General features: G+C 37.0%; 1 protein-coding gene across 1 annotated transcript; it reads left to right on the forward strand.

Annotated features, from left to right (window-relative positions):
* The first annotated feature begins 489 nt into the window (after positions 1 to 489).
* Positions 490 to 13,574, forward strand: LOC147854996 (ABC transporter C family member 12-like). Its single transcript, XM_087331206.1, has 28 exons — positions 490 to 1,138; positions 2,606 to 2,784; positions 2,875 to 2,914; positions 3,634 to 3,793; positions 4,021 to 4,135; positions 4,255 to 4,335; positions 4,417 to 4,441; positions 4,668 to 4,724; positions 4,837 to 4,902; positions 5,707 to 5,781; positions 5,866 to 5,973; positions 6,345 to 6,479; positions 6,560 to 6,666; positions 6,747 to 6,840; positions 7,124 to 7,291; positions 7,372 to 7,512; positions 7,609 to 7,809; positions 7,893 to 7,991; positions 8,126 to 8,278; positions 8,371 to 8,765; positions 9,248 to 9,428; positions 9,516 to 9,839; positions 9,919 to 10,672; positions 10,753 to 10,874; positions 10,956 to 11,201; positions 11,283 to 11,384; positions 11,478 to 11,781; positions 13,149 to 13,574. Exons 1-28 carry the CDS (start codon positions 815 to 817, stop codon positions 13,259 to 13,261), a joined length of 4,869 nt encoding a protein of 1,622 aa, XP_087187332.1. The 5' UTR covers positions 490 to 814; the 3' UTR covers positions 13,262 to 13,574.
* The last annotated feature ends 1,252 nt before the right edge of the window (positions 13,575 to 14,826 follow it).

Consider the following 14,826-nt stretch of genomic DNA (forward strand, 5'->3'; position numbering starts at 1 on the left):
ACAAAGACAAGTCACTACTAAAGACACATGTCAAAAAGCATTCATTCTATGGTCTCTCTCTGTCTCTGTCTCTCTCTTAATGGACTCAATATGTTTTTCAAGAAATGAAGCTTTTTTGGCCAAATTACAAAAGTAGGCCTGCCTGATAGATGCTCTTTCAAAAAAAAAGACAAATTATGTACATGATACATCCAATGAAGAAAAGAACAGAAAAGAACAGAAAAGGAAGAAGCAGGGGAGAAATGGAGGGCTCTCAGAAGCCACTCTATGTCGACATTACCTCCCCATTCCAGAGATAGAGAGAAATAGGATTCTGCGGGTATTAGGGTTTTTGGGTCCCTCGCATTCTCTCCCAAAGTAGTAGGGTTTCAGTCTCTTACACACGCACAGACACAGACACACACACACACAAAGTAACCATCTGCAAAAATCGAAACCCTAATGCAAAGAAAGAAAGAAGTTATATTAATCGCTACCTGAGTAGAGAGAGAGAGAGAGAGAGAGAGAGAGAGAGAGAGAGAGGAGGTTACAGTCTTCTGTATCGAAACCCTAATTCAAAGATAGAATGGAATTTATATGAATGGTTACCCGAGTCAAGAGATTGAAGAGAAAAGAGAGCTAACACCTTGCATAACCCTGACTCTAATCCACAGAACAAATGAAATTTATGTTAATAGCTACTTGAATAAAGAGAAAGAAGGAGAATCTCTAGTTTTTCCAGAATTCTTTTACTCCTTCAAAAGAAGAGAGGGAGAGAGAGAGAGAGTGATGTTGATAATGTTTTAACCTCCTCACACAGAAGAAAGAAGAGTTCATGGAGTCTTTCTGCAGACCTGTCTCCAATGGCGTATGGGAAACAAAACTTGAGAGTGGATTTGGAGCTTTCACACCTTGCATTGTCGAAACTGTTATGATTGGAATCTCCCAGCTCTCTCTATGTTGCCTAATTTACTACAGAATTTTACTTCTTCTTCGAGGCCATCATTATTCAGTGGCAAGATTTCACTTGAAGCACAAGAAGATGCATTTCTTCTTGATTTTGCTAACAATTTTGCTTGCAGCGTGGCCAATTGTACAAGTTTTTCTTGGTATTTCAATGGTTAACTTGGATGGAGAAACAAGCTTGGCTCTATTTGAGGTAAGATATTGAAAATGATATTGTAAAAAAGACGTTTTTCCTGGTATTTTAATCCAAATGGAGAGACAAGCTTGGTTATTTGATGTAAGGAATAAAATAAACGACCAGAACAGATAATCACAACACTGTCTAGAAAGGCATACATGGCAGTCACCAAAATTCAGACATCACGCTGTTTGTGTTCATGGTTAAGCCCCCTTTTATTATTGACTCTCCCTCCACATTGGCTATTGTATCCACAGTGACATCTCCATCAGGACACTAAACACCCACCAATAATCATGTTCCTGAGATCAAGTCATACCAACTGTAAGATCACATGTGCCATGTTACTCTGCCTCACTCATATGGGGTAACTTGTACTGTTACATGGCAAAGGTTCCAGCTCCTTAGAAATTTCTATCTTTTCCTGGACTGATGAACTTATGTGAATTTGTTATTTCAAAGACTGACGAATAGAATCATATTCTTTTACCAATTATTTTTTCCTCTTCCCCATTTCAATAAGACTCTCTCTTGCTGAGATTAACAAGTCAGTTGAATGGGATTGTGATGCTATTCTAAACATAGAAAAAAGATCAGATCTATAATGGAAGTATTTACTTGACCCTTGAATTGTGCGTAGAAAAAGGAAAAATTGTAACTTATAATCCCAGCTCACTATTATCTCTGTGGATAGCCATGGCCGTGATATCACAATTGAGTCTCAAGCTTCATTTTACAATTGACCAGCCACATTAATGGTGCCATACATGTCCATCCAGGCATCATGCATGCATCCCAACCATGTTCCTAGGTGTCCAGAGGATAGGGCATATAAATTTGTAAGACTATTTTTCCATTATACCTGGCATCACCCTTGTGCTTTACTACCTTTGTGGCTACTTCCAACAGGCCAAAAAGTAGGCATAAAGCGTATAATGAACCAATCACATTGGTCTTGTCCACACTTTATTGTTATTATGTTTCTACATGACAAGGCATAATAATTGTAAAGACTTTGTACCATATACCACCTGGCTCCAACCTCTCATGGTACTCCTATCCTAGCATTATGGACATCATTGTATCATAGATGCCACCTGGTTTCAACCCCTTAACGATGCTGCTATCTTACCCTCTCAGGCTTTGTTGTACCATAAACAATGCTTCAGTCTTCTTTCATTATTGTGCGGCCGCAGTAGTTGTGTCGACACTTGTCTTCCCAGACACAAAAACATCCATCCTGCCCATGTTCCTAAGCTAGTTTCACTACTCTACATCATTGAAATAATCGAAATGCAAAGAACAAGCTCATATTGAAGTGTGCATATAGTGGTCTTTAATGTTGATGGCCAAGTAAAATATCATCAATGGCTGCACAACATTTTCTGTGGCTGTATATGTGATTTTTAGGCTTATTTCCTCGAAAATCCTATTAGTAAATGAATGGAAAAGTGTAACTAAAAGCATGGCCTTGTATTTCAGGTTCTATCACTTCTGCTTAGAAGTATAACATGGCTCTCCATGTTGTCCATGCTGCTTATTGAAATGAAAGTCTATGTTAAAGATTTTCGGTGGTATACTCGGTTTGGAATGGTATATGTTTTGGTTGCTGAAGCAATTTTGTACAGATTTATTTTTGATCTGAAACCTTTTTACAACAGGTAACTAGATGAACTCATAGGGTAATATAATCTGTTGTACGCATGATCTTTTATTGGAAGGTTCCAATGCTTTTGATGTGATGTACGCAGGCATGTATTTCAAACGTGTACAGCCTATTTTACTTTTCAGGTATTTTAGCACCTATATGTATATGTGCAGTACTGTATTTTTTTGAAATAAGTATGAGTATCTGGACTGTCATAGCAGCAATCTGCTCTAGAAACAGGAATTTCGGTCAGTCCCATTGCTTCTTACTATCACTGCATTCTACTGCTCCCAAAATATTTAGTTATTCATTTCATGTAAAATTTGGTTGAGAGAATCATGTTCACTTCTTTGATCATTTAATAAATATTCAGTCTAATCAGAATTTGGACGATATAATTAACTTTTTCAAAGATGACCTCTCAGCATGAACTGATCTTGTTACCAACTAAACAATAGTTTTTATGGATAAGCCAACTATATGCAAATCCTTATGCAACTCATTTCCTTGTAAGAGGGTTCTAAACTGTAGAGACCAAAACAGGACACACCAAGATGGAGAAAGACTATTCAATATTTCCATGATTATGCACCATGAAACATAACCAAATATAGCTTTAAAGTGGAATATGATAGCAATGGTATAGAAAGAGGTGAATTCTATTCTTAAACAATGTAAAAACATTTATAACATGAATCTATATCTGTTTTATGCAATAAGAAATTGGAGGAAAGAAGACACTATAGTGAAGGTAGATTTATGCAATTTATATGACAATTATTAGGTCAACGCCGGAATTGTATGTTCTTTCAGATTAAAATATTGTCCTTAAAATTTTTAATCCACTTATCTTATTTTATAGGTGATGTTCACTGTCCTTTCAGTTTTTCATCTACCCGATCTTCTTCCTTACACCGACTACAGTCCACTGTCTAATGAAGATGCCCAAGACTCTATTATGTATGAAACTCTCCCTGGGAAGGAACAGGTTTGCCCAGAACGTCGGGCAAATATATTTTCTAGTGAGTATGACTTTGTTTAGAGGCATTTATATTATTTGATTAGACCCATGCATTATGTACTGTTTCTCAATGTTCTCTCATCTGTGTGTATTTTATTGGCATGAGTCATGACTATGCATGAAACTGAATGTAACTTATTTAACACACCTGTGATAATTGGCCTGCTGGAAATCAGGCCGGTATACTACAATTTTCAAAATGTAATGTTCTATATTGTGCGATTGCAGGACTGCTTTTCACTTGGATTACACCGTTAATGCAGCAGGGATACAAAAAACCTATTGTGGAGGCAGATATCTGGAAGCTTGATTCGTGGGATCAGACAGAAGAACTATACAAAAAGTATATTTGATTGACTTAGAACAGGGTGAATTTTTAGAATTCATTTCTATTCTAAGGAATGCAAGAGCGAATTTTCTAGTAACCTAAACCAATGACTGCTATTTTTCTTTATTTCCTAGTTTTCAGAGATGTTGGGAAATAGAGTGTGCAAGAGAAAAACCATCATTGTTAAGAGCGCTGAATAGGAGCCTTGGAGCACGGTATTTATTCCATAATCATCATGAAAAATTGTATTTTGTTTGGTTGTTTCTAATGAAATTGATAATTCTTTCCATTAACAGATTCTGGCTGGCTGGTGTTTTCAAGGTATGCTTAAAATTTTGTTCAATTATGTCAAATTTAGGTTTTGTGGATTTCCATTTAGTGTTGCAAGTATCAAGAAGCATTATATCTGTGTACTAGGAATCAATGAAGAGAGAATAATAATGCTAAATAGGCAGATTCTAGTTGCATTTAGGTTCTACTCATGTATCTCAAACATTTTCAAGTCCAATCAATGAATAATTTTCTGATTCTGAATTGTTACTAATAGATTGGTAATGATGCCTCACAATTTGTTGGACCGCTTATGCTGAACTCACTCTTACAAGTATGTTGGATTCTTGAACAATGCATTAGTTGTTATGAAATTATTATGCTCCGCAAACACTTAGGAGTAAGTCTGAGGCAAGAATGCAAAACTCTTATGAACTTTCCTACAGTCAATGCAAAGAGGGGAACCAGCATATATTGGCTATATTTACGCGGCAACAATATTTTTTGGTATTGTAAGATGCTTTACCCTTACATTTTTAATTTGATAATATCCTATCTGGCGCCATCAGCTTGGAGTCTTGATGGTCGACCATGAAATTTGCATAAATCCTATTTGAACATTTAGTAGTTTACCAGCATCACTTGGATTCTCTACTAAAATCTTAGTTAGCTACAATCAGGTAGATGGTTGTAGCTGCACTGGGAAAGCAAAGAGTTATGTAGTGTTAAACTCATATCATTGGCGATTATTACATTCCATTGTCCTCATTTTGGGATGTTTTTTCTCAATCTCATTTCAATTGCTGGTGGAAATATTCTCCCATGATCTCTGCTTCATAGAAAGGGGTTACACTGCACAAGGGTCAAAAACTATAGCCCTGATCTCCTATCCATGATTCTGTTGTACTGTGGTCTATATCTCCCAGATTTTTCTTGTACATTGTATTCCCTGCATTATTTGTGCTCATGGTCCATATATAATTGTACTTGATCACAACCTAGATACAGTTATGTATAGCAGCTATGCAGTTCACTCTGTAAGATTCACATAGATTGGCATTTTGAAAATGTTAATATTACATTTCATTTCATTTCATTCCTAATTGAGCAAGAGTTGAGGTGGGGTAAGGGAGACATGATGAGTGGAAGGTGGTATGAATATTGGGGGGATGTTTGAAGTAAAATGGGTCATGATGAAGAGGCAGATAATTTAACAGTGTAATGCAATGTGGGTTCATTGATCATGGGGTTCTACTTATTTTAGGCATAAAATGTAATTTGCAATTTTAAAGATAAAATAGGTTTTATAATTTTAGATGGGTGGAGTACTCTGTGAAGGACAATATTTCCAAAATGTCTTTCGTGTTGGCTTTCGAACCCGGGCAACGTTGGTAAGTAAGTTCTCATATATAATCAATTCCTTATACATTTCGTTCTTCTTGGTGATGAAGAATTCTTTGTGTATAAATATTTAGGTTGCAGCTATTTTTCGAAAAACATTACGGCTGACTCAAGAAGGTCGCAAAGGATTTACATCTGGACGAATTCTGAATTTAATGACCACTGATGCAGAGGCACTTCAGGTAGTTTCTTTTGGTTTTTACTATGGCGATTAGTTGTTAAGTGATATATCATCTTCATGAACTAGAAGTTTTATGCTGATTTTTGGAATATGCATTGTCTGCTGTCTGCTTAATCAGATCTGAATCAAACCTGTAGATAGTTGCTAATTATATCATAACATTGATAGTTTGGCTAATTAATTTGTAAAAAAGTAGAAAAATGGTCTCTAAAGTTTTTACATGTACTTTTTATAGAAGGTTTTCTTTCCACATGCATTATAATTTTAATGTCTTACAAGAGTGATCAGGTAATAATGGCTTAACTGTGATGCATAAGTCGTCTACATGTTAAGAAAGGAGCATAATCAAAGTGAATAACTGAACTGTTGCAGCAAGTATCTCAGCAACTTCATGCGGTCTGGTCAGCCCCAATACGTATATTTTTATGCATATATCTGTTGCACAAACAGCTTGGATCTGCATCCTTTGCTGGTGCATCAGTTCTCTTATTGCTTTTTCCAATACAGGTACTTATGAAGACCTGTTTTGGGATTCTCTTTTGTCATTCATTCATTCATCTTGATCTATTCTCTTCTACAATATACAGGCTTTCATGATAAACAGAATGCGGAAATATACAAGAGAAGGTTTAACCCGCACAGATAAACGGATAGGACTTATGAGTGAAATACTTGCGGCAATGGATACTGTCAAGTAGGTTTAAATATTCTAGCCATTGAAATGGATATCCAGTATTTAGTAACTAATGCCAGCTAAGTGTCTGCTGCCTCCAGATGTTACGCTTGGGAGAACAGCTTCAGGTCAAAGGTTTTAGAGATTCGCAAGGATGAACTTTCTTGGTTTAGAAGAGCCATGACATTAGGATCTGTAAGTATTGGAATCATTTTCGGATTTGCAAACAAGTTATTCTCTGTTTTTATGTCCAAGTGCAACTTTGTGTGGGAATCAAAAGCATAGTTCTGAAGGTGGAACTAGAAGAATCAGAGGTTAGTTATGGACAGGATTCTCACTATTGTAGTGCACTCTGGGACACATTTAGATAGTCTAAACGCTTACCTAAACTTCAAACACTCAAACAGGTTCCAGAAATACAAGTGAATTGTAAAGGCATTTTCTAAGTATCCTGTGATTCTTTTGTTGATTTCTGCAGATTAACAGTTTCCTGTTAAACAGCATTCCTGTTCTGGTTACTATTATTGCATTTGGGCTGTATACTCTAACTGGCGGTGATCTGACACCAGCAAAAGCATTTACCTCTCTTTCACTTTTTGCAGTTCTCAGGTTTCCACTTTACATGCTTCCAAACATGATAACCCAGGTGATTATTTATGTCTGCTTTTCAGAGCTGATCATCGTTTTACTCACACATGCCTAATACGATGTGTACACTTTATGAAGATTGCAAATGCAAATGTATCTTTGCAAAGGTTGCAAGACTTTCTGCTTGCTGAAGATCGTGTGCTTCAACCAAATCCCCCTCTTAACGAACAACATCATGCAGTCTGTATAAGGAATGGAAATTTTGTATGGGATAAAGAGGTGATGTTTTTCATTTCTCATCTCTACATACTGCTGAGGTTTGGTTTAATAGACTAAATGCTTTCTCGAAATTCATTTGACATTTTAACATTCTAGGCAGAGCAAAGAACCCTTTCAAACATTAACATAGAGGTTCCTGCTGGAAAATTAGTAGCAATTGTTGGTGGAACTGGTGAAGGAAAGACCTCACTAATCTCAGCTATGCTGGGAGAGATATCTTCTATAGGTGACAGTGAAGTTATCCTCAGGGGGCAAGTTGCTTATGTCTCTCAAGTTTCTTGGATCTATAATGGGACTGTGAGTACTAAAGTCAATTAACTTGAATGAGCTTATTTCAAAGGTTACGTGCATAGTCGTCACAGGTTGCTTTAAATTTGTAGGTACGCAATAACATTCTATTTGGATCTCCCTATGACCCTCTTCGTTATAAGAGAGCTATCCAAGTCAGTGGCTTAGAACGGGATCTTGAGTTGCTACCTGTGGGTTCTTTTACATTGCTCCCATAATTTCTTTATTTCTTATACTTTTATATAGATCGATTCTTACTTCCGGTTTATATTGCATTGTTCATTTTCACAATTCATTGGCTTAACATTGGTGGTCTGTTTGCAAGGGTGGTGACCTTGCAGAGATAGGTGAGAGGGGAGTCAATATAAGTGGTGGACAGAAGCAGCGTGTTTCAATAGCTCGTGCAGTCTATGCGAATGCAGATGTCTATATATTTGATGATCCTCTGAGTGCATTGGATGCGCATGTCGCTCGTGAGGTGGATATTTTGTTTCATTTTCGAAAGGTCTTATACTTTCTAGCTGGGAGTATGACATGCACATGACATGAATTTGATTTGGCTGCCTCTAGGTTTTTGAATTATGTATCCAAGAAGAGCTTTGCAACAAAACACGAATACTGGTTACTAACCAACTCCACTTCCTTTCACAAGTAGACACTATTTTGTTGGTCCAAGGTGGTAAGATACAAGAGCAAGGCACATATGAGGAATTGATGAAAGGGGGCCATCTTTTCAAGCAACTCATGGAGAATGCTGGGAAAATGGAAGAAAATTCTGAGACAGACAACCTTGATAATCAGTCAAAATCAGTTAATATTTTAAAGCGAAGATCTAATGAGGAAAATGGTAAAGTGGATATATCTCTGCTCTCAAAAGACAATCAGTTGAAAAAGAGAGGAAAGTCAACATTAATCAAGCATGAAGAACGTGAAACAGGCATCATAAGCTGGAGTGTATTACAAAGGTATACCAATAAAGTGATAGATTATTAATGACCATCTACATTATCCACAGATATTTTACAAAAAGAACACAAGATTGTACCTCTACCACATACCAAAATTTACAAGATTGTATCACTAGCTCTATAGGAAACATGAATAATGCATCTAATAAGAAGAGATACCCTTTCTGTATTTTACTTGAGGTATTCATCTCTATTGGAAGTATTTTTCATCGACTAAACATGGTTACATTCTATGTTAGTCAAAGACAAAGTCCTTTATTTTCCAATGCTGAAGATGCCAAATATCAATCTAGAGGATGCATACGTTTGTGAGGGCTCTTAAAACGTTTTAATGGCTTTCTGCAATGTTCTATAATTCATTCCTACACTATAGGTCTTTTGGCTTTTCAGTAGGATAAAGCATTTCTGTTGCTTTGATCAGATGTTGATTGAGGTGATGCAATTTAAGATACGTATAAAATGTAATTATAACTATACAGGTACCAAAAAGCATTGGGAGGCTCCTGTGTTGTGTTTGTTTTTTTCTTTTGTTATTTTATGGTGGAGGCAACAAGGGCATCAAGCAGCACTTGGCTTTCTGTTTGGACAAAACGTACATCTATCAAAACCCATGGACCTTTATTCTATACGGGTATCTATGCGCTGTTTTCTTTCCTTCAGGTATGTATGTTTTTCTTGGCAGATCTCGTAAATTATAATTATTGCTATATTACAATGCTGAAACTCAATGTTGACATCGTATCACAGATTCTTACCACATTATCCAACTCCCTTTGGCTAATAACACGCAGTCTTTCAGCTGCTCAGCGTATGCATAATGACGTACTAGCTGCAATTCTTCGAGCACCTATGTCTTTCTTCAATTCCACACCAACAGGGCGGATTATCAACCGTTTTGCAAGGGACATTGGAGATATTGATCGTAACATTGCACCTTCAGCAAATATGTTCCTCAGTTCTGTTTTTCAGCTGTCTTCAACATTTGTGATGATTGGTATAGTCAACACAGCCTCTTTGTGGGCAATCTTGCCACTTCTTATCATATTTCATGCCATTTATCTCTACTATCAGGTAGCTTGCAGCTCCATTCTTATGTTGATTGTATTTCTTTATTGATTTTAAAGTAAATCTTGTCATGTCTGCGAATCAGAGCACTGCCCGTGAGGTAAAACGCCTTGATTCAATCTCTCGGTCTCCGGTGTATGCACAATTTGGAGAAGCATTAAATGGTTTGGCAACTATTCGGGCCTACAAAGCATATGATAGGATGGCACAGGTTAATGGAAACACGATGGATAATAGTGTTAGATTTACATTGGTTAATATGAGCTCAAATCGATGGCTTGGCATTCGGCTTGAATGTTTAGGAGGCCTAATGATATGGATGACAGCAACTTTTGCAGTGCTAGCTAATCAGCGAGCAAATCAAGCATCCTTTGCTTCTCAGATGGGTCTCCTTTTAACGTATGCCTTAAATATAACCAATCTTATGACCACCACATTACGCCAAGCAAGTGTAGGAGAGAATAGCTTCAATGCTGTTGAAAGGGTTGGGGCATATTCTGATTTGGCCCTAGAGGCTCCTCTTGTTGTGGAATCCAACCGGCCACCTCCTGGTTGGCCTTCAAAAGGTAGCATTGAATTCAAGAATGTAGTCATGCGTTATCGGCCTGACCTTCCTCCAGTTCTCCATGGTCTTTCAGCGTTTATCCGACCAAGTGAAAAGATTGGGGTGGTTGGACGAACAGGAGCAGGAAAGTCTAGTTTGTTTAATACACTTTTCCGCATAGTAGAGCCAGAAAGTGGACAGATTATCATAGATTCCTATGATATATGCAAATTTGGCTTACATGACCTGAGAAAATCGCTGAGTATCATTCCACAGATTCCAGTGCTTTTTTCAGGTAAATCTCATCTGCTTTTTGTTATTGCATAGAATGTTTTCATTTCTATGTGCTAAGTATAGATCTCATTAATATAACAGGAACAGTTCGATTCAACTTGGATCCATTTCAAGAACGAAATGATACTGAGCTGTGGGAAGCATTGGACAGAGCGTATCTGAAAGATGTCATCAAAAGAAATTCCCTAGGACTTGACACTGAGGTAATGCACTGTTGCAGCATTCCAAGTTTCACGTTTCAACTCATCATGGTTTCTCCTATTGACTAAGTTTTACAACCAAAGGTCAGTGAAAATGGGGAAAACTTCAGTGTTGGTCAAAGGCAACTTCTCAGTCTTGCTCGTGCTCTTCTCAGGAGGTCTAAGGTATTAGTTTTGGATGAGGCCACGGCTGCTGTAGATGTGGGAACGGATGCTCTTATCCAGAAAACAATACGTGAAGAATTCAATTCATGTACCATGCTGATTATTGCACACAGGCTAAATACAATTATTGATTGTGATCGGGTCCTTGTCTTAGATGCGGGACGGGTATGTGGAGTCACTGATTAGTAATAATTTTCTGTAAGAATCACTGGACACATGTTTTATGAGCAGTGTTCCAATAACCAGGTGAAAGAGATGGATACACCAAAGGAGCTTTTATTAAACGAACATAGTTTATTCTATGGAATGGTGCAGAGTACTGGAGCTGCAAATGCAGAATATTTGAGGGTGTGTAATAATACTCTTATTTAAATGTTGGTGTCTGTTCTTTTCTGCAATAAAGACCTAATTTGCATGAAAAATCACAATGTAAATTTGCAGAGCATTGTGTTAGGTGAGGCTGACATCAAAACAGATTTCGAGAAGCATGCAAATGAAAAGAATAAAAGCTCACAGATTTCGGCTCAGTGGGATTTAGCTATGAGACTCATATCATCACATGAAGACCTGCAAGTATTTGCTTCCAGGGAGGATGGAGATGGAATTCTAAGGAGGACCAATGATGCTGTGAGAGTTCTGCAAGATGTATTGAAAGGTCTCCACGATAATGAGATTGCAGATGGATTATCAAGGCAAGACTCAATGACTGATAGCTGGTGGGCAGCACTGCTGAGAGTTATCCAAGGTACCTTCCTGCCCTCTCTCCAGGATTTCAATAGAAGTGCAACTATACTTACCTTCAACCATCAATTTTCATTTATTCATATGTGACTAAACACACTGCATTGATTTTGTTCAAGCAAATTTGCGATGTTGATCTGACTTTTTTATTCTTCTTACATCTATTCCTCTTCGACCACACGATAATGAAATCAGCTTTAATTTCGTAGTTTTTTTGTAAGATTTCTTGGATATAACCTTTGGTCTCATCGGTCTCTTTGGCCTTTTGAAGATGATAATGTAAGTTGTTATTTCATTTCTCCTGTTACACTCATTTGAGTGTCTAGATGTCATAGAATTTGACCAGACAGTTAATGAAGTTGAGATTCTAGATAATTATGATGAAGGGGTGGATATATGTTAAACCCCAAGAAGATAACCAAGAAAGAATTACTGGGATGGGATGTGAAAGTGAAATAGAACATAGCAGCATTTATGAAATCAGAAATTCATGATTTCATGATACCATAATAATTACAGGACAATCATGGTTGGTTACTACTTGACCAAACTATGTGTTCGCTCAATACTAGAGTTAGAGGTGATTTTTGAAGGGATTTATTACCTCAGATCACATATTGACTCTTTGAGCTCTTGAGGAAGGCCATTGGCACAACACCACACTCAACTCACACAATTAGTTTTAAAAAGCCTCAGTTACCCCTCGTCAACCTTCTCAGGGATATGCAATTATTGACTCTTTGAGCTCTTGAGGAAGGCCATTGGCACAACACCACACTCGACTCACACAATTAGTTTTAAAAAGCCTCAGTTACCCCTGTTCAACTTTCTCAGGGATATGCAATTACCTCAGATTGCCTATTGACTCTTTGAGCTCTTGAGGAAGGCCATTGGCACAACACCACATTTGACTCACATAATTAGTTTTAAAAGGCCTCGGTTACCTCTCGTCAACTTTCTCAGGGATATGCAATGTTTGAAAATTTCTTGTGCACATCCACGAATTTTGGTCACTGCTCCTACAGGAGCCTGCTTCTGTATGTAGCTTCACTCTTCTCTTCTAGGTGTAAACTTTCAGATCATGCCTACTGAGGGCACACAAATGCACAGATTTGGAGAGGGCTCAATGTTGCCGAATGATACTGTAAAATGGGATCAACCTATTAATGACCAAAAATACTATTCCAACCAGTGACTTGCATCTAACACATTCCAGAGTATCATTCAATGTTTTGAAAATGGATGAAAGAACCCATGGCCTGCTTTAGTATTCTCCTTCATATCTGTCTTTAAAGATGTTTAGGAATCTTTATTTTTTTCTTTCTGTCTCATATCATCTCTGTTGCATGATGTTTTTATGAATTCATTTAGGGTTCTCATTGATGGGGCATCATGTTCCAAGAAGGATCGGGTCGAGAAATCCATTGGATGACATGACATTCAATGATGATTGGATTGAGCTTCCATCCACAAATGGTCTGTGATGCATTGCTATCAGTGTTCCAAAAGATAGCAGACATAGTCAACAAAATAATGCTTCATCAATATGGGAGAAATGCTGTTGAGCTCATTGTTTCATCTATATTTTTTTACAACCTTGGTTGTTAACTAACTTCATCTCTATTTCTCCAAAATAATATATAATCAAAGGAAGGTGTAAAGCTGTTGCTACATGTGGCATTTGTATATGCATCTCCACTTGTCCAAAACTACATGATGTCAAACAAAAGTAGGCAGACAACAGTGTTTCTGAAGAGTATAACTCTACAGGAAAGTTTGAAGCTAATTTTAAGTCAATATGCATCAAGTGGTTTTCTTAATTGAGGAAACGTTTGCATTTCCAAGGAATAAACTGAATAAAAAATCGAACTACAAAAGCCAAGCTTTTCCACCATGTGAACTATTATGAATTCCAAGGAATAAACCCAGTCAACAATCAAACTACAAAAACTAAGCTTTCCCTGATAAATACAGTAGCGCTGAAAAAGCAAAATCGACTCATATATAGCATTAAAGTAAAGATGCCCCAATTGCTCACTCGGTTTGGCATAGATGTGTGTTCATGAATTGCATCTAAGGTCAATCTATCACAGCTTGTTCTTTAAATTGCAGAGAACGTGTACTAGAGAACCATATTTAGAGTACACTAGCTTCAATGCTAGGAATTAGTAGAACATCAGTTGGAAGCTGACTATCTGAGATACCTAGTTGGCAAACTCAAGAACTTGTATGGATGGCAACAATGTCAAATTCTTTTGTGTTGGCTCAAGTTTGTCTAATGAGGTGGGCGTTTGAGAAGAAACATAGCTCTCTTTATGTAAACATTTTGTCGATGCAAATAATGTTCTAACAATGAAATGTTGGAATCAATGACATCACTACATACTAAAATGATAGTACTAAATGTATGTTTAAAAGTTAATTAAAAAAGATTTCCCCTCTTCACTTATTAAAACAATGTAGCTATATGTGTCTCATAACTGCTTCTATGCTTAACTAGAGAGCATGTAAGTGTGCCCAAGAGAATGCACCTTCACGACGTTGACATAAAATATGGAAACCAACAGAAGCTTACAATGTGAACCAACATGTGGGAAAAGGACAGTTTTCCTTTAATTGTCATCATATTTTCGAAGATTACACAATACGATGGTTGGAAAACCTTGAATGAATAGGGTGAAAATTAGCAAGAACCAATCAATAAGAAACTATTCTTGGACAAATGTGCTGTGACTATTATCACCATTATATCAGAATATATCATCATTATGTGTTGTTGCAATGCCATTATTCTATGACTATTATCACCTTTGCAACTATGGTTGCATTTATTGAAAATTACAAGGAAATTGAAATTTCCAACAAGAATTATACATGATAAGTAGGAATCTGAGATGGTAAACAACATGTCTTCCCATAGTGTTTCTGAGATGATCTTTCTACAAACGAATCTGTTAATTAGGTCACAAAAATAATTATACTTAGCTTCATGGCCAAAAACCTGAGGTTGACTCGCAATATAATTCATCCTTCTATACACCAGCCTCTT

This window comes from Azolla caroliniana, unplaced genomic scaffold, assembly GCF_043228905.1.
Source record: "Azolla caroliniana isolate FFs.n. ecotype wild unplaced genomic scaffold, voAzoCaro1.0.p SCAF_15, whole genome shotgun sequence".
Classification (NCBI taxonomy): Eukaryota; Viridiplantae; Streptophyta; class Polypodiopsida; order Salviniales; family Salviniaceae; genus Azolla; species Azolla caroliniana.

What these genes read in the sequence shown, in the direction of transcription:
- LOC147854996 (XM_087331206.1), top strand. Translation starts at nt 815, where the DNA reads ATGGAGTCTTTCTGCAGACCTGTCTCCAATGGCGTATGGGAAACAAAA. An exon ending in GGCTGGCTGGTGTTTTCAAG is followed by an intron (nt 4,442 to 4,667) that starts GTATGCTTAAAA and finishes TGTTACTAATAG; the next exon opens with ATTGGTAATGATGCCTCACA. An exon ending in ATTTTGTATGGGATAAAGAG is followed by an intron (nt 7,513 to 7,608) that starts GTGATGTTTTTC and finishes TTAACATTCTAG; the next exon opens with GCAGAGCAAAGAACCCTTTC.